This window comes from Gymnogyps californianus, chromosome Z, assembly GCF_018139145.2.
Source record: "Gymnogyps californianus isolate 813 chromosome Z, ASM1813914v2, whole genome shotgun sequence".
In the NCBI taxonomy this organism is placed as follows: domain Eukaryota; kingdom Metazoa; phylum Chordata; class Aves; order Accipitriformes; family Cathartidae; genus Gymnogyps; species Gymnogyps californianus.
This window is the reverse complement of record NC_059500.1, coordinates 53,837,876-53,862,500: the sequence shown is the minus strand read 5'-3', so window position 1 is coordinate 53,862,500 and position 24,625 is coordinate 53,837,876. Positions and strand designations below refer to the sequence as shown.

The following is a 24,625-nucleotide window of genomic DNA, read 5'->3' as shown; positions in this document are numbered from 1 at the left end:
TGATAGATGAGTGGGGTTCCCCCCTTAAGTGTTGAAGAGTGAATTGTGTGCAACAAGACTAGTCTGGTGACATAGTTGTATGTATAAATATAGTTCAGCATTTCCTTTCTTTAATCTTAACAAACTTGTGGCAATGACAGAAATAAGTACTGGCCTTGAATATTTAATGAAAAATCCTGGAGGTTGTTGGACTGTTGGTTATGACTCTGCCAGTCAAAACCAGTTTTGTAAGCTCTTTGAAGCCAAGAATAGCTGGCCCCAACTACTTGTTTTGAGGAGCATTTCTTAATTACCTAGGTGCTTATCAGCTTATGATTTACATCTGCCCTTGTTTTTAAACTTCCCTGTTTTTTTGTGATCATCTGATGTTGAATGGGATCACCCAAATGAGCTATAAGCTTGTGGGAAAGCATGCATGTCAGAATCCTAGATTGTCAAATAATCTGTATTCATTCTAAATAAGTCTATATTCAGACAGCTCTCATAACTCACTCTTATGTGCTTTTCGGTCTCTAGCTGTTGCAGTATTAGAGTTGAACTTGATATGTGCTTTAAATCTAAACATACACATTATATAAACAAATAGGACAAAACAGGGGACTGTGCTTCTGTTAGAGAAGTGATCTCCGTAACCTGGGATTTTGGCACACTATAAAAGGCGTTACTTGTGACACTAGTGCTTATAGTTCATACGATATATGAATAAACATATTAAAAATATGCAGTTGTTTTTATAATTTTTTTATTACAGGTGACCATTAAAAGAAAAAAATAATTATGTTTTCACTGTACTTTTAGGATTATGCTTTCATCTCAGAAATGTAAGCAGAATAATTTACTGAATTATAGTATGTGGCCTTTTCCTAGATAGCATTAGATACAATCTCTGTAGCATTTTTATCTGGAATTTGATTGCAAAATGGACAACAGACGTCTTGATAATGATGTAAATGGTTGTGTATTGTGAACAATATGACACAGATAGCATCAGATGTCTTGCCTCTTCTGCTGTGTTTTTTCCTTAGTAATTTAACCCCTGAGATGCTAACCTCTCACTCATACCCATCAGACATTTGTCTCAGAAGGCCATTTCTTTTTATATGTCAATAACAGTAACAGTTGTGCTATTGCTTCTATTATAAAGATGTATTTGTGGTTATATAATTAAAGAAATGAGAAACACCTGTTAGACTGATGGATTTATCATGTGAAATGTAAAATTGTCATGTGAATATTCAGTAGGCCTTACCAGGTTTTCAATGTCTCCTGTATTAATATAAAATAGATGACGCCTGAAAGACATCTCAGAATTACTTGCATGAAGAGAAAAGCATCCTCAGTTGTGAGTTTTGACTGTCCAATTAGTTGCACATAACAGGGTCGTTTGCCAGTATGAGATCAGAGACGAGGTTAGAGAGTCTCTTCTCCATCACACGCAATTCCATTTAATCCAGATTTAAGCACATGGCAATTCATGGGGCTGAGGAGCAGCAAAGATCTATAGATTATGGCCTTTCTTATTGGCAATGTTTTTGAGCAGTAGATTAACTGAAAACTTTCACTTGGGAGAGGTAGTGGTTGACAATTCTGATGCACTTTGGTTTTTGGAACTCTTTCACAGTAGCTTACGTGAAGCACAGTATTGGGAGCTGTGTCTGCTGTGTTTGTTGGATGGATACTCTGCTGATTCTAAGCTTTCCAGCTGCTTTTAAAACTGAATTATAGGAGTTATGTTTTTATAATTAACTCTGCTTTTATGAATTCTTTTATCACCACCTTGTATCTCTTACTGACAAATGTCTTTTTGTGGTCTTTTTTTTTTCTTCTGGTCCTTACTAATGAATTTCCTTATGCATGCATGCATGCTTTTCTTTTCTCCATCTAACCTTTCTGGTTTATTAGTTTATAAACCTACAAAGCTTCAGCCTTTAAAATGGAGCACAGACCATCTAATGATGAAATGAAGTGCACAGTGTCACCAGGCTTTTGTTCTGTTTTCTCCCAGCTTTGTCTTTGTCACTTAGATCGTAAGCTCATCAGAACAGCATGTTTTTGATTTTTGTCTTGTGCCTACAGCCTAATGAAGCATTGAAGCATTTGTCTTATAAAACTAAACAGAACATTTGTGGTTTTTGAAAGAAATTGCCTCTTGATTCTAAATGAGATTAATTTTTGATGTCTATAATACTAAATTGTTAGGGGTTGAGAATACTAGGATTTTAACAATTATCTGCGGCCATGCAAGTTCTTGTATTGACGTTACATTAAAAAACCCAAACCCATACCTATACAGAGTACCATGTTGTCAGATGCTAATACTGTTGCATGCTCTCAGCAAATACAAGAATCTTCTTCCTGGACATAACAGTTGTGAAAAGACTGATAGTCTTCCAGATATTCAGTGTCTGAAAGCTATAATTAAATGTAAAAAATTCTTTGGGAAGTAAATTAGTAATAGTGAATTCGTGGCATTAAAGATGAGAATTCTTTAAAAGAGAGAAGGGAGTATTAAGGATTGTGAAATTCACTTGGGTTTAAAATTCAAGTTACTTTGGATTTGTAGTTACAATAAAAGGAGCAAAATAAAAAATGGAGTTCAGAGCTGAACATGTTGGCTATGGATAGGCTAGGCAAAACATTCAGAACTTCTCAGTGTTCTTGGGTATTATTTGGGCAGAAATAATTGGATTCAGTGCAACTTTATCAGTATTTTTAAAAAATCATTTAACTTTTCGTAGTATGTAAGAATTTGAGTATGACTATATCAACTGCTTGATGCAACGTTCTTAGAATTTAGGCAAGGATATGATTTTGCTATTCATGTTTAATACAGACATAACTACTTCTTTGTTTTGCATAAAAATTATGGGAGTGGTAGTGTTTTACAGGAACATCCACAGGCCTGAGCAAGAGTATTACTTCGTATTTTTAGTAATTTTTTGGGTGACTATAAATGGCAGTGTTCCTGTCTTGCTCTCTTTCCCTCTGGGTTCAAGTGCATTAATGGTAAGAGAGCAACAAAAAATAAAGGAGCGCTAAGAAGTTTCAATGTCTGAATGCATACATGCTGTTAGGTGTTTACTTCTCAAACTTAGTCCAGTAGTTTTTCATTGTATTTGCTGACCTGCTTAACTTGTTAAATCCACTATATGCACAGTTTGTCATTAACCTGCAGCAGTCAAACCACAGAATCCAAATCAGGGAAAACTCATTTTTCATTATTTTATATTCTGTCAAACAACAATGATTGTACCTCTCTCCAGTTGGTTAATGTACCATTTTCTCTGAAGCCCTTTAAACATCTCAATTAGGACAGATACTTGCTCCTGTGAGGGCTGCTATTCAAGTCCGTACTAATTGTCCTATTTAAAGATGGCCTGTTCAGAGCAACATTCATGTCTCAGTTTAGGGTTTAAGTGTCTGCTTGATTTGCATTTACATCAAATGTGGTAGAATGTTTGTGTTTAGGGAAGTGAAGTGGTAATACCCCATGTCTAAGCTTGCTGAGAGAATTTGCTGCAGGGTTTGTATATCTTGATAGATTTCTTCATAAAAACTACTTTATATGGTTCAGTGTCCTGAGACTACTTATGCTGCTCGTAGTTACTGCTTAAAAAAGGGAAATGGGAAAGATGTTGTATTTGGTCGAGTAGAATTAAGTAAAATAGTAACAATTTTAAATTATTTCACCATGGGTTTGGTTTGTATGTTGTTTTGTGGTGTTTTTTTAATTGTTTGCTTAGGTGTTTTGTCCTGACATTGATGCAGAGCTCATCTTTCTTAGTGGAAAGCCCAAAGGAATTCTTAATGTACAACAACAAATGATAATGAAACAGAAGTGAGTTTTAAAGTAGTTTGAGTTAGGTGTCTTTGCTCATGAAGCTAGCTTGCAACCTTACTGTTTTATAAATAGTGCAATGCCTCTATTTCAATACTGGTCACCCAAAACACATTTGCTTTCAGCTGCCTCTTGTGAATGTTGTCATAATCTCACATCAGTAAAAAAAGTCATGTTTTATGCTAGCAAAGCATTGTTGAGAAGCGTAGATTTCGGAGTAAGAGCTCCTGCGGAAAGTGCTCTTGTGAAAAGGTAGCCAAGGTAGCTGAATGATGTATAAGAAGGGAAGGAGATAAAATATATTTAACTATGGGAACAAGAAGTTCTGTTTCTCTCTTTTCGGTAGCATTAACTAGAGCACTGGAGAATTTGTCTACTCTTTGGTAATGATACTACTGTATTCTTTTTAAGGTTATGTTTCCCCCCCCTTTTTTTTTTTCTTCTTTTCACCATTTTTGTTTTCCTGTGAGCATCCACCTCCACTGTTCTGTTCATAAATGAGTGGCAGCTTCTGTTTTGCCTGACCTTACATTCCTCCTGAGAGGCAAAATGTACTGTATCAAAATGCTAAGTTTTCCCTGCAGCAGATTGTAAAATGTCAGATATGCTTCTTATCTATTTTGGGAAGCTTTTGCTAGTTTTAAGTTGCAACTTGAGTAAAGACTTGCTTACTCAGTTCTTTCTTCCTTAGTCTTCTATTCTTTCTTCCTTAAGAACTGAAGGTGTTTACTTTTGTTCTGTAGACAAAGAATTTTTTTTTTTAAACAACTCTTTATTTGTTAGGTCACTTGCTATGTTTCTGGATTCACCAGTTTCTCCAAAAGCTGTGGCTTCACCATTAATATTTCAGCAAGCAGATTTTAAGCATTATGAAGAAGGAGGATCAATATCTTGACTTATTTGAGACAGTGTGCATGTTTCAGTAGTTGTGCTTAACTAGATTTCTTTATAATTTTAGTAGCTGCATGCAGAAGTGTGAAGAGGAAAAAAACATGGAGTTTTCATGAAGCTGATATGGAGAGTTGGTTTTTCCAACAGAAACAAATGTAAAGATGTAGGGAAAATTCTGTGTAATAGAATCTAAACCCCTACTGTTTCTGTACAGGCTATGAGTTAAGTACCTAAAACTAACCAGAGAAAAGTATTGCACCAACTAGACCCTTATTTTTGTTAAAATGTGTGTTTAATGGCTTGCTCTGCTTGGGGCAAGTAATTAAAATTAGGCTGATATACTGCTATTTGTAGAACATACTCCTGTGCCATTATACCTCTTCGGTCACTTCAGATGTAATAAGTGACTTCAGATGTAAAATGACCATTTCTCTTTCTCTTGCATGAGCAGAGCAGGGTATTGAGCTGCCCTTCTAGCTTTGTTAGCTTTGTAGCAGTTCACACTTTTGTGGGAAGCTTGTAAACAGGGGGGTAAAGTTTGTATATTAGGGTTTTCCTCACATATGAAATAATGCTTTTGAGTTGTGGAGTAAGTGGAAATAAATTGTATCAGTGAAGTATTTATGGTTTAACCATTAGCTAGGTAGCCTTTATGACCTATTGAATTAGAAGTGGGTCTGCTTTCTAATAAGAAAAGAAGCTACTTAAACTGCAAAAAGAGAAAAATGATTGCATGCACTCTTAATGTTAACTCCTTTAGTCCTCATCTGTAAGGCACAAAATGAGATCAGTCTAGAAATCAATTTGTATAAATTTTATAGCTGCTGTGTATGCAGAACATTCTTCCAGGTTCTAAGGTGTAATAGCAGCTTTCTCGTTAATAAATGTCACAAGAACATTACAGTATAAATACTGTCATTATGCTCTGTAAATGTAGCAATATAGAAAGAAAATTGTTGTGCATTAGTGAGCTTCTAAAACTTTTTTTTGCCTGCTGCTAAAGTGCTTGAAGCACAGAAATGCTTTAAGATCCGTCTCCAAATCTGCACTAATGATGCAGATTACCAAGATTGTACTGTCACAAGGCACTTTTTCTCTGTATATCTAAGGCAGTTAAGGTGGGTCTAAGCGATGCAGTGAAAGGCTATGTAGTTCATGAGAACAATCAATAAGAATCTGTTAAGAATAATTAGTTATCTATTTAATATTAGATAATTTGATTTGCAAATATCTGCAAAAGAAGCCACATGAATTGAGAAAGCTGGTGTAAATAGTTCTTAGGGTAAAGATTAGTTTGCTTGTTATACTTTAGAGTATAAATATTTAACTTTATTTTTGATAATTCAGTTCTGTGTAGGTATGAAATTTAAGTAATAATGCTGTTCACAGGATGCAAAGTCATACTATGAATTTACCAAGGCTAAGACTGCCTGTGTGTCATTAATTCAGCTCCTTATTTTTATGTATGGTGAAAACATTTGATTACTTCGATTCATACTATTTTTCCTTTTAAATTAATTTGTTTGTAACTCAATTTTTTCTTAAGGGAAGCTGAAGCAACTGATTCCAAATATGATGGTAGTAGATACCCACCAAATTCTGGGGTAGCAGGCACCCATGATTTCTGGGTAGAATTAATGTTTTTAGATTTGTTGTACCAGCTTCTGCCGTTTGAGCAAGTAAACTAGCTAAGAACAATAGTAAGTTGCCATCACCAGTGGTCCTAGTGGTGGATGTCAAGCTTTGCCAAGCGGTTTCATGATTACTTTCAGCAAAAAGAGTGATAACTGTTTAGCCTTTTGGTTCCCTTCCAGGGGCTGGAGAAGTGTGCTCTTTTTGGTGCAGAGTTTACTGCTACAACTCTGAAGAAAAAGTGGCATTGATAAAGTTAGGGAGAGCATCTGTTATGAAGATGAGGGGAAACTTCTTTTACAAAAAGAAAAGTGTGGCTTGTTTAACTGAAGGCTGAGGAAGTACAGTTGTCATCTAACTAATATATATGCACATATTTCTCTGTCCCCAATTCCCAGTGGTGGAGGGTAGCAGAAGGGGGAATACCTAGCTAAGCTGAAAGCTATTATTGGTTCAAGAGCAAGAAAGTACAAACAGTTCTTAAATATATTTAAGAAGGAAGAATGCTTCTAAGCACTGGAGCAAGGAAGGGTAACTTTCCATTAGGTTTTTGTGTCACAGCTCTCAGCTGCTTTTGTGACGGGGAATGAAGACTTAGCGCCTATGGTAGCTTTGTTGGGGCTTCATGATCCCAGAGCTCTTCTCCCTTCTCAGGAAGAAAGGTGCTAATGGGTGCATCTCATCATATGCAAAATCTTTTCAGCGAACTGTAGAGGTGGTTTTTCTGCACAATTTCTGGCAACCTGTTATTGAAGAGATATAAAACAGATTTCCTGATTATCGTTCTCTTTAATACAATGGCCCATCCATTTAGTAGAAACTAAGCAAACAGATTGTACCAAATACTCTATAGAATATTTCATCCTAGTTAATTTGACAGTCCTTTTCATTATAGGAGCCTGTTTGAGATGCTTCTGTTCATCTTCACCATCAGTCACCCTTTTGTCTAACTTGAAACTACTTCTGTATTCTGTAATGACTCCTTTCTGGGCAAATGAAGTATTTTATTTAAAAGTCCTGGGTTTGAAAGAGTGAGATTAGGAATGATAGTGTGGTAGGAGTTCTGCATAAACTCCCTTTAAAAGCACCATTGTGTAATGCATTGTCAAATATGCACTGATTTTTTTAACCTCCCTCTTCAAGGGAAACACGTTGTTGCTTTTAAGGAGACATAGTTGTTTACAGTTATATCACAATGTGACAAACATCCCATTCCTTCTAGATATGAGATGTAATTTTTTTTTTTTTCTTCCAGCCCAGTGTATTAATTGTAAGCTACAAGGAACTATCAAAAGCAGCTTCTCAGTTTGGACCTTATAAACAAGCAGAATGGCGGCCTGACAGCACCATGATAGCTGTTTCAGTAAGTAGGGTTTTTACTTCTTACTGTGGTTAAACTGTTGCAAAGAGAGTTTTGTATTACCAATTTCTGTGCTTATACAAACTTGCAGATTGTATATACATGGGATTGATATTTATCTTGTGAAAATATGTAATAGTAGCAAGGTTTTTTTGAATGACAGAAGCTTCCTTTAGTAGTTTTCATTCATTTTTTTCCCCTGGAGAATGAATTGCAGTTCTTTGTATTACAGTAATGTTTAGATGTATTGGTGAGGGGTGATCGAGCATCTCATTATTTTAGTAATCTGGTCACAAAGAATAAGGGAATTTTAAAGACATGTGCAGGAAAGAAATAGTTGAGGAGTTAGGTGACATAAGCATATTTAGCTTGATAAACAGGGTTTACAGGTGTTTCAGAAAGGTGGGTCTTAAGAGGATGAAACTGTGGCTTTATTAAGGTGCAGTATCTTTTGGTGATTAAAAAAAATTGCAAGGCACTGAGAACACAGAAACAAGGGCAGTGATACGTTGTACATAGACTCTTCTGTTAAGAGTCTTAAAGGTAAAGATGAGATCCTGTCTTACAAGGAAATAAAATCTTGTTTTGTAGCTGGTGCTGTGCTCACAGCAGTAAAGTGGACTATTTCAGCACCAGCATTTAAAAATTCGAGGTGCAAGGTAGACACAACAAAGGTGGGAGTAGAGGTTACAGGAGTCAGAATATGGGGTGATACTCTTGGTGGCTTTTGGTCATGTCTTACATTAGGACCAGGTCTTAAATTGGGTAAGTTTCTTTTTCTAGCTTTTAAAATAAAGCCTATTGTATTTAAGATTTTCTTGTGAGAAGGTGCAGAAGAAAAGAATGAAATTGTTAAACTTCCACATCAGAAGTTGATTATGTGGAATTACAAACTGGATAACAACTACTGTATTTGTTGGTACACTGACTTCATCTCCTAATATAAACCATCTTCTGTGCTTAAAATGATGCCTGTAATGCTTTGTAGTTTTAAAAACAGTTAGATATTGTTATATTAGTGGAAAATAACAGATGGTTTATGGAATAGTTCATGTCTCTACCAATATCATCATGACTCTAAATCAGCTAAACTTCCTGTGCTCCCATTTTCTTGTGTGTAATGCAGGGGTAGACTTCTCTGAGTAGTTGGTTTAGAATATTTAAATCACCTAAAAGGATCTCATGGAATCAATGCAGTAAAGTATTTCTGTTAGTGTCAGATTATATTTTCAGTTAGCAAACACTAATAGTTATCAGCAAAGGCAGAAAGGAGACTTCTGTAACATTTACTATGAATGAAAAAGAATTCTTCAATTTTATAATACAGCATATAATCACAAGTAAACTATCTAAACACATTTTAATTATACCTTTATGCAGTAGTTCAGAAGAGATTTAAATTGTTATATTGAATTACTTTGCATATTATGTTTTTTTCTGTGATGTTGGGATCCATTTGCTCAAGAGACCTTATGGTTCAGCTGACAGTCAGACTAGCATTAATTTCTGCCAGTTCAGTTACTGTACTTTCAAGTTTTTCTGCAGCTAAATGTATAGTGTTCTTTTTGGCAGATGATGTCAGACTCTAAATGCCGATAAAGTCTCAGTTTGTAAACTTAAGTTTTACAAATTAAAACTCAAAATGGTCAAACAGTTTATAAAATAATGAGTGTCATGAGGTTTCTAATATTCTTCATGTTTCTTACGCTTATATTATATCTCTTGGGTGTATATATACACAAATAATACTGTCAAGCATGTTTGTTATGGTAGTTTTAACACCAGTTCTGTTTTGCAAGTTTTTTTAATATGCTTTTAGAATATAGATGAAGTTTAATTTGAAACAGTTAATGAGTCCTACTGAAAGACCATATTTACAAATATTGGTATTTTTGTTGTAGAGAGACAGGGTGGAAAGGCAGTTTGGGAGCTTAATGAAGAAGGTGTTCCTGCTGATGCATGATACTTTTATCCCCAAGTAAAACTGAACTTCTTTCCAAGAGAATAAACATTTTCTCCCTTTTTTTGTGACTTTTTCTTAAGAAGAAAACTAATGAGTACATATGAAGGAGCAATAGCAAAGCAAGTTATTAATTAAAAAAAGAATAGTTTGTACTACTAGTTTTGTTGAACTGAATTAACTTCAGTTAATTACTGAAGTCCTGTGCAATAGCTAAAAATCTTGTTTGAAAGCTGAGTTAGGTGATTTAGTTTCTCACCTGTTGTTACCTGTGGTCTTGAGTTTCTTGATTGTAGTAGTCTTATGTAATAATAAAATTATGTTGTACTTTATTTTTAAGAAGGTGAACAAAAGGCTTAGTATGTACATATTAGCCAAGTGGTACATTCACTTTTGGGTTTTTTTCAAATGACATAATGGTAGGGAGTGTAGTCTGGATTTAATGTCCACTAGAGCAGTGATATACAGTGTTTTTCGTTTCTGACTGCCAGTGTTCAGAGCATCTTTATGCAAACAAATCACTTTGCAGCATATGTTTTGAGGTAATTATTATTTGTACTGAAGGCAAACTTTGGTCTAGCATATATGGCTTTATATGCTTTATAACCTATATATATAAGGTTACCTCAAGTAACCTTAATGGTATGCAGTTAAACAAACTTCAGCAGTTGTCACACTGTCATCCTCCCCTAGGAATTCTAACTTCTTTTACTACTAGTATCTTCTATTGCTAAACTGTCGGCACATTTTCTAAATTGATCTTCTTTTTTCCCTGTATTTTGTAGTTTCTTCTCTCATATTGCTGCATTTGTAATTTTTCCAGTGTTAGCGGGAAATATTTTATTTCTTGTCTAGATTAGGACATACACCCAAGGTAGCTAATTCTAGTAGTTAAACTTGTGAATTGGGTCAAGATGCTTCAATATAGAGAAATATACAAGGCTTTTTAGTCCTTCCCCTGCTACAGGCAGTCCTCTGATACAGACTGCTCTTCAGTGTGCATTCCCATAGTTAAGGCAGAGCTTTAGTAAACATCGTAGCATATGAGGAACCATGTAGTGAAATCCCTTGCAAGGTACCGTATGTTTATACTTTTGACTGTCAGAGATGAGCGTGATCAGGGAATGGATGACAGTGATGGTTACTTTAGTAAGTTTCGTTGCAACACAGACATTTTTAAAGCAATCTAGAAACCTATGTGAATGAATATGATCAATTTGCAGGAAGTGTATGGTTGAATGCTTCTGCATTTCATCAGCTCTTCATGGAATTTGAGGTTCTATGTAGAAATGAACCTGTAACAATAGCAACTTGGTGCTTTGAATAGTGTTCAGTAAGGCCCTTTGTACCTAATACCAGTATAGAGATACTTCACAGTATTGTTTTACTTGTCCTTCCAGGATAAGATAACTTACAGGTTAAATATTTAATGATGTAATGGGAAGAACCTGTAAAGATGTTAGAAATAAGCATGTTTCTTTACCACATAATACCTGAACATGATATTACTGCACATAGAAAAGCTTCCATTTATTTTCAGCCTGTCTCAAGCTCACCATTATTGTTCAGATTTTATTCCTGCATGAGAAAGATACTCACTTTGAATGAGAATAATTCTGTTTCTTGGACTTTGAAGCCAAAACACAAATTTCTTTCATGATAAAGCAAAATGTTTGACTGGGGAAAAACATGGCATCTGTGAACTGATAAAATAAGCTAACAAGAGTGTCACTTTTTCCTTTATTCAAAGAAAAGGAAACGAACCTTGCAAAGCAACTTGAAACCATTCATTTCAGTGCTTCTTGTCTCCAGTAATAATGCTTTGGGTACATGCCCAGCCCATATTAAAATGATTGAATGGAAACACTGCTTAACCAAAATGCATTTGCCGATTTGCCTGAAGGATAAATTTGTGCTTTAAACAAGTCATACTTCTTTGAACAACTAACCTTATTGGTCATCTGCCTCTCCTGTGCTTATACAAACACTGGATCAGCTTCTAGTCATGACTGGAACATCTGATAACTAAATGATTTATATTTGTTCTCTGAATGGCGTTATAGTTTGAAGTCAGTCTTCCAGAATGACAGAATATGACTTGGGATTGAATTATAGTAGAATTCTTTTCAGACACTGGAAGCTTTTGAAAAGGTATTATGGTATCTAAAGGTACTGCGTGACATGAGGATTTTTTGAAAAGTACCTGGATGACCAACACTGAGAGGCAGTGCCTAGCTTCTTTGCACTCTGTAGTGTCCATATGTGTTCAAACACCTCGAGGTCTTGTTCTGAAGGCTTGCTACCTTCTACTACATGCTTTCTGCATTAATTCTCTTTGTTGGTGGGAATTAGGTGCCCGGGTTCTAAATATCTGATGTAGCTGTCTGGTTATATGTATTTATATGAATCAGGGGAAAATTTCTGCTGGACGCATACATCAATAGTGATGTTTTTCCGTTTTCCCTCCTACTGAGTGATCTGTTCAGTGTGTTTTAAGGGCTAGTATGGATTTTGCCTAGAATGAATTTCAATGCACATTTTTTTAATATATCTGAAACTTGATATGAGTGTATATTTGTATTCAATATATGAGACATGTAGAAATCGCAAGAGTCTGTATAGATTTTACTCATGCAGATAGACTAGATATATATCTTATCAGTGTTTCTCTTTCAGACTGCAAATGGATACATCTTATTTTTTGAAGTCCCATCAGCAAGAGACAAGTATCTTTATGAGCCAATGTATCCCAAGTAAGTATTTTAAACTTTCTTTGCATCCCCACAGTGTGAAAAAATATGACAAGTCCTAAGCAGGTTTTATGATAAAAAATATTTCCTTCCAAAGTATGTTTTAAAACCTGATGAGTATATGAAGCATCATTCCTATGAGTTAGAGTCAGTTCAGAGGAGAAGGTGGTCTAATTGGTTTGCTGTGCACTGGTAAGATTCCTTAGGTCATCTTATAAGCTCTCAAAAACCTAAATAGCAGGGTTAAAATTGTCTAATTTTATAATTTGAGGTAGTCTGAATTCATGATCTGTAACAAGCTTTAGTAATTCTTTTTGAGTAACTCAGTTGAATAAGTCATATTTCTTAGGAACTATTAGGGTGCAATTTTTTAAGAGATTTCTCTCCGCCCTAACTTTGTGATAACTTAGAGATTTTTGAAACAAATGGGGAATAAATTCTCAATATTTTGAAAATAATATGAATAACTTTTAGTAAGAATATACAAATATTTTAACTGCAGTGTGTTATGTTGTCATCATCTTATTTTCCTTATTGTGAATGATGGAATACTTTTTATGTGTATGTTAGATGTATTTGTGGTTGACTTAGTTGACTTTGGATTTGGCAAAATTGGGAAATATTTAGGACAAGTTAAAACCTCAAGGGGTGTATTTATGTGTGTCTGAGTGTGTTTAGATAGACAGAATCTGTAGTCATTGATTGGATCAAATTGTCCACAGGAATAATAAATCACTCTTGATTTCTCATTGGCTAGAAACTGCTTTTTTTAATATATCTCTATATATACCTTCATCATTATGACAATGCTAGTCAACTTGTTTTATGAATATGAAAAAAAAATTGAGTTAAAGTTGATCGGTGGGTGTCTCCAAATGGACAGCTGTGAGGATTATTGGATAACCTATGATGTCATGTAAGAAAAAAATATTTTGATTTTTTTAAACCATAACTGTTAAACCATGAACATTAAAAAAAAAAAAAAAAATCAGGTCTTCACAAGCATTTAAATTTTAAATCTCTATTCTTTTACAAATGCGTATAGGAAGAAATGACTTGGCGGGTAGTAAATTATTTCAAAGTGAGTTCTTGCTTCATTGAGTGGAAAGTTTTGTGTGTGTTACTACTATGATGCATATTTTGGCCTCTGAAATAGCCCTCAAAGCTCTGGAATTAAATGGAATTTACTGTTGCAACTTGCTTGTCTGTTTTCCAAAAACTTAAGACTAATGTAGACAAGTTATGTTACTTGCCTTTTCTGAGACCTGTATAGCATTTTTCAAACTGACTTTTCACATCTGACTTACTGTCACCAGAAAAAAAAAAAAAAGACGCAGACAACCTGTTGCTGCAACCTGTTGAAATAAGTAAAGGGATAGTATATCTTCAGCTGTACATAATGCAAAAGACTAAACAATAGTTTATGGTATGTTCTTCTTGTTCTATTTGGAAAGGTTTTTTTTTAAATTGGCAAAATCTGAACATATACAGAAATATGTATAAAATATGCAATAAGAGTTAAAAAAGAAGCTTTGGAAAGTTTGTTTAGACATGCCACATGTAGGAAATTTTGAAAATATCTATAAAGCAGTCAATGACTAACCAGTCTAACTTTTATATAAAACATTGGTAATTGATCTGTCTTGTCAACCTAAAAGTGTGTGTTTTATGAAAAAGTCTTTCTGTTAGCTGTGTGTTGAATGGTCAGGATTTTAAGATGTATTTGTATAGCCCAAAAGGGTATAACGCTGATTCTGTGGATGAATAAGACAAGGTATTTGTTCCTAGAGTGTTTATGATGGGTTGCTCACAATCTCCTAAGACTAATGCATGTGCTTAACTTTAAGATGAATGATCTCACTGAATTTACTGGGATTACTAGTCTGTCTATATTTAGCCCTCAATTTTGAAAACCTAAATAAAATTATTACTATTGTGGTTATATTAGATCAAAAGAAAGACACAAGCATTTGTGTGTGAATTATGCCTGCTGTGATTAACATCAAATTATTCTATAAGCTATTATAATGGGATGAACTTTTTTTTGGTGCAGATACAGTGCACTGCCTATAGGCAGTTTCACTAATTTGCTTTGTAGATCAAATACTAAAAAACCCCAAAAACCCCAAACAAGCAAACAAACAAACAAAAAAACCAACCAAAAAAGCCAACCAACCAACCAATTAAAAAACCCAACCCAAAATGAACAAACAGACAAACTAAACCAAAAGCTCAGAATTGAAACTTTTAACTTTCTTCTGGCATATGTTCATTTTCCAAAGACATTATTTGACTGAAATGCTTGGATTTCATTTGTACTGGACTGAACAATACTGAATTAATTTTGTTAACTCTGAAGCCATTAAAAATCAGTGAAAGGCCTCATATGTGACTTGCCTTGTGCTTGAAAGGGGACATCTTACTGTTTTTTCCCACTGTAACAGTGTGTTCTTGGCTCCTTCCTCTATGTTGGCAGCAGTGATTATGCAGCTGTGCCTTAAGTGAAGTCAAGTTGCTGACCCCATGGGGAAACTAAACCTGCCTATCTCCCTTCTTTACCCCTCCCCCGGATTCCAGTAGCTTAGCTTGCAAGTTGGCATATAATAAGAGGCTGGCAGTAGAAAATGGTGACCTTGAAGTAGCACTGAGTAGCAGCACTGGGAAGTTCAAAAACATGAAGTGACTGCTCAGTGATACTCATATGATAATTCTCGTATGATAGTTCATGATAAAGCAATTGCTTGCAAAATTTTAACTCTCATGCAAATATTAATTACCACTTGTCCAGCTCTGTCTTATGTGGTTATTTATCTATGTTAGGCAAAGTGAGTGCGAGGGTGGTGATTTTTGCAGAGAGTATAAAGATGTAAGGCTGTCCTTGCATTAGTGGTGTGATAGGACAGCTGCTGGAAACAAGTCAGTAAAAACAGTGAAATGGATGGACAACAGGTTCAAATGTAGGTCTCCGCACTTTGCATATTTGAGGTAAAGGAGTTTTTGTCTACCATTCTTCTCTCTGGACACCTCCACAACATACCAGAAAGTTAAGAGAAGTTGTAGAATGTCATCAGTTATGGTTTTTGTTCTTTTTTTTTTAGCTAGTGAGCACACTTCTGTCGGTGCTCCTAAAAGTTCAGTCTTATTCTACTTTTTAAAATTATGAATAATTCTCAATGTTGATGAACTGTCCATGTCTACTAGCTTTTTATAAGCAGAATGAAGCCTGTTCGCTGGTATCCTTTCTTTAAATAATAATGGCCGGTTCTGACAGAGACATAAAATTTCAATGTAGTGACTACAAAAATAAAGGAAAACTCTCTTAATACAACTTCAGCTTGAACAGAATTCTTAAGCAGTGCAAGTCAACATCATGAGGTGGTCATGCACTGGGAGTACACACCAGTAATGTCCTCAGCTGCACCAAAATCCTAGTGCAAGATTTTCTAGTTTAGTCAGTATCCTGAAGTCGAACTTGCAGCTAGGTTTGATGCCATACAAGTGAAAACATTGAGAAAGGTTGTTTTTAAATTTTTCTGTCAGCTTAGCTCTCATTTAAATGAATTGTGTATATTTTACCATAAGTAAAAAAAGAACGTCAGAAAAGTGGATGATAAGGTATATGATAGACAATCACTTTCTTGACTTCAGTTATTTTTGCAGTCTTCCAGATTGGGACACTGGTAGCTGCAGTAAAGTTACAGCTTTATGTGGTATTAGTATTTTTTAAATAACTGCTTTAAAATTTGCTTGATAATGGTTTAGCCTTGATTTGAAGAAAAGGACCAAAAAAAGTTGCTGAAAATAAAAATCACTCCTCATTTGTCTATATGGGAGAGGGATGTTTGTGGAGAAAAAGTGCAGACCTTCCAGTTTATAGCTGTTATTACACAGAGTTGTTACTATATATGGCGGCTGAGCAAGATGATCCAGAAGAGCTTGCCTGTATTTGATCTGTTTACAGAACTATTCTAGCATACAGTTTTGGTGTAAACTGTAATTACACTTGCAAAAGTTTTTTGCTGGTACAGCTTGAACGAAATGCCTCAAGGTAAAAAAAAAAAGAACAAACACACAAAAAACCCCAACAAAACTGCATGGGAAGTGACAGAAACACTTGCTGTTTGTAACTCAATACGTATTGCAGTGTATCTAATCACAGTAGATTTTTCTTTTTGTTTTAGGGCCAAGTCTCTCTCTTCTCTCCCAGTCTAATCAACACAGGTTTAGTAGGAGAGCTAAAGCGTGAGTTGAGGCTAAGCTCTCACCATGTTTGACGAATGCAAGAGTCTGCTTCCCCTTATCTTTTAATAGTGTGAAATAACCAGATTTTGGAAAGTAAGGTTGAATGAATTCCCCCTGCCCCTGCTATTGTTTGTTTAATACCAGACAGAATCAGAGTCTAGGAAAATTGATGTCCTGTTTAAAAATGCCCATTTGGCATGGCTTCCTCCTTTTCGTATCACCCTATTGTAATGGTCTTTGTATTCTGAAATTCAGTGTTTTAATGGAAGTGCTGGAGTTCAAGATTATCAACATTTGTGGCTGGAGCCCACAAAACCTTTAAGTTTGTTCTATTAATAACTGAGGGCATAGCTCTTACAAAATTGAGAATATATGAAATACTTTAAGATGGTTGAGTGGGAAATTCTTTTCAAATGATAGCTATTTTATACCTTCAGAGGTTTAATCAGTTTAAAATATACTTATGTAGATATGGTAAGGGTTAAGGAACTGACCTGTTCAACTTTATGCACATTTTATGTAAAATCTATTATTAGATTAATGTGATAAAACAAGTGCTCATATCATAAGCACAGCATTCTGTCATTAATTCTGAGTATTTATATTTCTATATATAAAAAGGAAGCTTTTTAAATTTTTGCTGGAGTCAATTGATAGTTTTTTGTCAAGTTAATATTTTAGGAATGTTATGAATTGCAGTTGTTCTATTGAAGGAGATATTTCTGGCTCTGTTGGTATTTGGCTAGGAATTGTTAGTCTGTTCTTGGAGTGAACAGACATTCATGCTCAATGAAAACCTGAAGTATCCTGCTTAATTTGTTAGACTGAAAACAGGGGAAAAAGCAGTAATTGTGTGGTTTTTTGTTTTTTGGTTTTTTTTTAAATTGAGCCAGAATAGTCTACAGCTTCATTCCAGCTCTTAGAGACTTTGCTCCAGTTCGGAGCAGACTTGGAAGAGAATCAGTGTTGGCCATTAGCCCACACTCTGGGATACTTTCCTGCAGTGAGCACAAGTACAAAGTCCTGCTTCAATTAGTTCAGTCTAATTTTACCACCATATTACTAAAGTCATTACAAGATAAAAGATGAAGAAAACGTATGTATGGTAAGATAATAGAATGGTAAAATAAAATTAATCTCCACCTGTGATACACTTAAGAAAAGTGGCAGTGCATACAAGCAAATTTGTAGCTTTGTAAGCTGTGGCAAGGATAAGTAATATTTTTTTGAGGAGTTTCCAAAGGTATTTGTACAGATATTCCTTTGTTTCACAGCGAAGAGATGTGTAACACCATCACAGTAGAGGCTTCCCTCTACTGAACTGATAGTTATTTCTGTTTAGAGTGTGGCAAGGAGAGTGACTTAAGATTTGTCCCTTGAAGAGACGGCGTGCAGTGGCTTAATGCTGAGGATATTTTTGCCTTTAAAAAAGACAAAACCTAAAAAACTTTACATGGCTAATCAACTAAATGTGGTAATTGGAGATTTTTTTGCCTCAGATTGCTTCATATCCTGAAGTGGAGCCTGCATTTGGGGGGTGGGGTGGGGGAAAGTGATATGAATGTTGTGTAAATTTAGAATGAGACCTCAATGCTGTGGATTTTTAAGTACCTGAAAATGTTTTAAAAATTAAAGTTGTTTTCTAACCAATATGGGCATGTGAACACACTAGTGTTTGTATCCTGGTTTACAATGCTGTATTGTTGCTTATACGTCTGGTTACTGTATTAATATACTACTCTTTCTGGCACTTCTCAAAGCTTTTTCCGTTTCTATAGCAAGATGGTTTATAGGTGCCATAAATTACCTCATCAGTGGGGATTTTTTTCCTGATTCAGCAGACTTAAGATTGGTGTGTACAAAGGTTTTGAACTTCAGATTCTGCAAGGGTAGCTGATGAGGTGTACAGGTAATTAACTTACTAAATAATTTTTGTTCGGAATTAAGCTTGTGCTAAACTTTAACAGTGTTGTTTTCCCTGTAGGTTGTTTTTGGCATCGGTTGGAAAATGTATTTTTAAAACTAGATTAGATTAGGTAGAATTTTTATTAACCATTATGGCACTTGCTAGCCCCTGATGTGGTTCAGGAGGTTTAAAATGTCATCAAGAAATCTTTGCAACTGGAATAATAATTTGGTAAACCACTTAGCTTTTTTACATGAATAGTTGATGAATATGCTAGCTAGTTATTTCTCTTCTCAAACCACAGAAACCTGTTACTACTCAAATGGGTAGAAAAGGCTGTACTAAGAATTACTTTTCTAAACCCTTATTCATTTATAGTTGTTTCCATAGACTCCCTTTAAATTTTTGTTTGTCTGGCTCTTGCCAGTCTGTGTGTGTGTAGCTCTGGATCCAGCCAGACATATTTCATCTTCAGCTGGTGGCTGCCTGCAGTGTATGGTGGAGAGATGCAGGTGTAGGGGTGAGAAGATGCTAGTTGTGTGGAAACCAAAGCTCATAGTGTAACTTGTTGTACTTGTTTAAGAACCATTCCTAAAAGGCAGGGTGGGCAGTGAATTGTTAGTGAAGAATCACATGTTTAGAGGTGATGATGCAGGCTCTTTGAATCAGGTATAAAAAAAATTGAGTCCTCAGCTGTACGGACAATTCACTAACTGAAGTCTTCACATGAACCATTTTGAAACAGTTAATAAACATTGTGTAATTGTGCTAATGCAACAACAATGGCTGTTGTCAGTTTTTTGCTTTTGTGCCTTCAAGGAGAGCAACTCACAGTTCTTGGTGGTTTAAATTAATTTAGAAACATTGTTTGCTGTGTTTTTCTCACATGTATAATGCTCTTAATAGTTGAAACATCAAGGTGTTGAGGGTTTTTTTCCCAAAAAGTACTACTGAAGAAACCATTTTAGCAGCAACAATTAAGAATATCATAGCCCCAAATTAGTATAAAAATATTTTACCTTGTTTGTATCAATTGTTCATCAGTAAATATCTTTAGAACAAATAAGTCTGGAGTCTTTAATACTTTTTTCAGTAAAATGTCTCCATTACTTCCCAAGCAGCTGCTATTTGACTAGTGGGAAGGGATGTTACTGACTTGTTTGTTTGTTTGATTGTTTTTTTAATTAATGCCGTATCTGCCATTAGCCACACTAATTTTGTTTTGAAGCGTAATATTTGTTGACTGTGAGAGCATCTCTGAACTTTTCTAAACTATTATCCAGCCATAACAGCTACCTGTATTACTATGATTACCCCAGATAGCAAAGTGGAAACTTAAATCCTAATCTAATGCTATTTCTACCTCTGGAATAGAATTCTCCAGTAATAAGCAGAAAACAGTGAACATTATTTTGAAAAACTGAACATTATTTTGAAATACTTAGACTAAAAAAATGATGTGCTATACCTTAATTGCAAATTATAAAGAAGTTCTTAAGTACATCCTTTCAGGTTCTGCTGTAATTAACTTCCTAAGTATTTGTTAGTTGCTTCTGCTAGCAGTGACTAAGTCTGGTAATGATATTTCTGAGTGAGTTTTGTCTGTGGATCATGCTGTATCACTTAACCGCTGTGTGTGTAGTGGAGGACATAAGTGCAATACTGTGCTGCTAGAAAAATTAGCTGGCTGGTGTCCTGTTTCCTCCCTGAAACTTCCCCCACCCCAGATAACAAACTCCAAGGAAATTCTTCCTCCCAGTTCAGGGGAGGCTAGCTGACTATGCTTTTGCATGGTGCTGCCTCTTTCTTGAATTTAAGATGCTTAAGGTGTGTTGTTTTGTTGGGGTTTTTTTTTGGGGGGGGGGGGGGGGGGGCATTAAATACACTTCTCCATTTTCTCATTGTTGCATCTTGCATCATAGTTTGAGCTTACAGTTTTTTCTTTTAACAGAATCAAAGTGTTACTTCCAGAGCCAGTTCTTCCTCTGTAAGATGATCAAACGAGTACAAAAAATTATGACTTCATGCTAAGAATTTTAGCAATTCACTTATTTATAGGCTCCTCTTTCGTTTTGGGGAAGTCAGGTTAGAACTGAACAGCAGGAGAAGGTGCATGTGGGGAAAGCTGAGAGAATTGGAGTTTGGAGAAAGAGGGCAAGCCCTTAAGGTAGACTTAGATTTACTGTTCCTCTTTACTCTTATTTAAAAGCTGATTCATGAGATACAGTTACCTAGGGTTTCAACATCTGAATGATGTTTTGTTACACCGTATAGTACTCTGTTTTCCGTGAACAAGTGTATGATACATGCTAAGTAGGGAACAGTGAATGAACCTGGTGATTTAAAAAATACACCTTGATCTTCAATTCAAGATCTGAAACTTCCCCATAAAACTTGTATTCTACCTTTAAAAAAAACAGCTTAGCATTCCTAATCTTTCTATGTTTGGGGTTTTTTTGGATTGCAGATGTAGTGGGAGATTTTTCTCAATTCTGAGTGTTAAGAGATTTTATTCACAGGTTTAGTTACATTAACAGATGCTGTGCGAGTAGAAGTGAAGTAATTATATTTGTTTCGACATGGAACTGTTTGGTCACTGGAATGTGTCCGTTCCTCTCCATTCTTGTGCAAAAGTGAGTTCCTTAAAGTTTGGCTACAATGGTAGCAGATGCTGATGTGGCAACCCAGACCAAACATTCTTTCCTGCTTCCGTCAGCAGTGCACATTCTTCGTTTAAAGGTCAAAGTAACTGAACTAGTAAGGCTGACTCATGCAGATGTGGACTATGTGAACACACTGCACTTTTGATTGCACCCCCCTTTGCACCCATAGTAAGGGTTTCTTTTTGAATCAATGAATTTGACGTAATCACAGGCAATGAATTAAAATACTGACATTTTGGAGTTTCAGTCATGATAGTAGTGCCTCAATGGAAAAAGGTATACTCCGCAGATGGTAACAAATTTGAGCTGGAACTAGCTCATGAACTGAAAATGTTCAAATATTCTTGCAAACTATTTTTATCAAAGGTGTCTAAAGAAAAAAGTGTTTAAAGAAAACTGAATATGAGCCAGCAATGTATGCTCACAGCCCAGAAAGCCAGTCGCATTCTGGGCTGCATAAAAAGCAGCATGGCCAGCAGGTCAAGGGAGGTCATTCTCCCCCTCTACTCTGCTCTCTTGAGACTCCACCTGGAGTACTGTGTTCAGCTCTGGGCCTCTAGCATAAGAAAGACATGGACCTACTTGAGCGGGTCCAGAGGAGGGCCACAAAGATGATCAGGGGGCTGGAGCACCTCCCCTGTGAAGACAGGCTGAGAGAACTGGGGTTGTTCAGCCTGGAGAAGAGAAGGCTCCGGGGAGACCTTATAGCGGCCTTCCAGTACTTAAAGGGGGGATACAGGAAAGATGGGGAGGGACTCTTTGTCAGGGAGTGTAGTGATAGGACGAGGGGTAACGGTTTTAAACTGAAAGAGGGTAGATTTAGATTACATATTAGGAAGAAATTCTTTATTGTGAGGGTGCTGAGGCACTGGAACAGGTTGCCCAGGGAAGTTGTGGATGCCCCCTCCCTGGAAGTGTTGAAGGCCAGGTTGTATGGGGCTCTGAGCAACCTGATCTAGTGAAAGGTATCCCTGCCCATGGCAGGCGGGTTGGACTAGATGATCTTTAAGGTCCCTTCCAACCCAAACCATTCTGTGATTCTATGAAAAAGCTGCCTGCCCACATGGAGACTTGAAATTTCTCTTCCAGCAAAAGACGTCTTTTAAACCATGTTGTTGCCATTCTGGCTTTATAGTTTGTGCTGTGCAGAAACACTGTGTTTATACTTGGTTATGTACCTCATTCAGTTACAACAGGCACATTATATGGTGTGTTATATGTACATAACAGTAACGTTTATACATTACACAACCCTTTTCTCTCAATTTTAGTCATTTGCTTACAAGATTCAGTTGTGCCACTGATTCTTGATAACCCAGAGTCATTTCATCTTGCTTGGAAGTATACTATCTGGACCTGTATGTCCACATGGGTTGAAAGGCATGTCTTCAGACACCTGGGGTTTTGTGTTTCTCCAACCCCCACGATACTGCATTGCAGATAGTGACATAGAGATTCAAAGGAATTAATCCTGTATGATATATTTTTTTATCTGTGAAATCCCTGACTCTAAAAGATACCAGGCCAAATCAGATGGATTTGGCTTCATGAACTTCAAGAAATGCAGTCTCATTTACTCTTTAAAAAAACCCCACAACAACCCCACAAAGCCAGTATTAACTAGTCACTTTTTTTTTTTTTTTAAATTTCAGACCTCCTGGCAGTCCATGATAGCTAGCTTACATTAAGGGCTATTCTTTCATAAGACAGCTGTATTTTGTAATTAATTTTCTTTTGAAATGCAAAACAAACATTTTAATAATTTAATGTTTATACAAGTTACCATCTGTGGGTGGTAGATTAACTAACCTTACAGTAATTTTTCTCATTTTTTGCTATAATCCTTCATGATCACCATGGTTTTGTTCTGGAAAGATGTTACTACTTCCATCTGCTAACTCCAGAATGTCAAAGGTTGCCTTGGCCTTACCTTAGCTAGCATATATCTTTGTCCTTGCTGCATAAGAAAAGGTGTAGTATCCATCAAAGAATAACAGATATGAATTTTGTGTTTTGCTATAAAATGGTAATGAAATTAAGGCACTTGATATCGACTGAGATACCTCAGTCTCTTTCCTGCCTCAGTTATCCTTGTGGTGTCAAACTTCTCTAAAACTGCAGCTGCTTTGGTTTCTGCCATGTCTTAGGCAGTTGCGTTGGCTACCCTGGTGTAAAATAGAAGAAATGTTTTGTCAGTTAAAATCCAGGTCAAGATTGCATAGATTTGTGTACGTACCTATTGTTTCTGACTAGTAAAGTTATACTAAACTCTGACTTGTCTGCAGTGCCTGTTTCATGTGTAGTTTGCTTTGTTTACTAGCATAATGCTCATGACATGGATGAGCTGGATGACATGTTACAATACTTACGATTCTATGTCAGTCTTCATTTTAAAAAAAAAAAAAGTTAATGGAACACAAGGCACATCTGATAACCCAGACAAATAAGGAGTACTTTAATGATGCTGTATTGAGTTTTAAAATAACCGCATTTCATTAGTGAATGAAATGTGAAATTTAAAATGAGTAAAATAAAAATTGGAAGCTTTGTACATCTAGAAGTTGATACTGTGTAATGATCTGTTTAAAGAAAGAGAATCAGTGCTCAGTCATCTCTTTTCTTAGTAGGTCTTAGGTTTATTTTTAATTTACTATAGGGAGATATATTCTTGTGAATTACTGTAATAAATGTCTAACTGTTGGGTTATGCATGCTGAATTAATAGTATAAACATCGATCTGGCAAAAGGAACTGAAGAAACAGGAACATTTTACAGTCTACAATATCTGTAATGCATCCTGGCAAAGAATGAATTGGAGATACTTAAAAATTCAACACATTTAATGGAAGCAGTTGAATACCATTTTATTGAATCAGAATTTGCATTAATAAATATCACTTCTTTTAGGATTATTATAGATGGGCTACACAGCTGTTGTAATATTCGTTCCTTGTTCATTGTCTTATTTTGCTTACATACTCTTTATAGGCATACAGGATGATATGGCAGACTAAACTTTTTGCACTAAAATTATGTCCTAGATATTAAGTGCTGCTTGTGGCAGGTTGCATGTGAGTGTCTGGTGTGTATATATATATATAGGGGGAAAAAACCCCACAGGAATGTAAGTCAGTAACTCTTATGTCTTTTGAGAGACATCTTGTTTCAATTGTAGTATTTCTCTTTTATTTTAGAGGAAGCCCACATCTCAAGGGAACCCCACATTATAAGGAAGAACAATGTGCTCCTTCATTAAATCTAGAAATGAAGAAAGTGCTGGACTTGCAAGCCTCTATCACAAGGTATGCTCACTAATCATGTCTTAAGAATTTTTCTGCGTATAGTGGTTACGTGTTAAAAAGTGAAGGGGAAACTGGATGTAA

At 35.7% G+C, this 24,625-nt stretch overlaps 1 protein-coding gene across 2 annotated transcripts in view; it reads left to right on the top strand.

Moving 5' to 3' along the window:
• RIC1 (RIC1 homolog, RAB6A GEF complex partner 1) overlaps positions 1 to 24,625 on the top strand; it is a 49,896-nt gene that overhangs the window by 3,583 nt on the left and 21,688 nt on the right. For both annotated transcript variants that reach the window (XM_050913402.1, XM_050913401.1), the window contains exons 2-4: positions 7,617 to 7,724; positions 12,358 to 12,434; positions 24,437 to 24,544. In XM_050913402.1, coding sequence (XP_050769359.1) covers positions 7,617 to 7,724; positions 12,358 to 12,434; positions 24,437 to 24,544 — 293 coding nt within the window. The remainder of the gene's footprint in view (positions 1 to 7,616; positions 7,725 to 12,357; positions 12,435 to 24,436; positions 24,545 to 24,625) is intronic.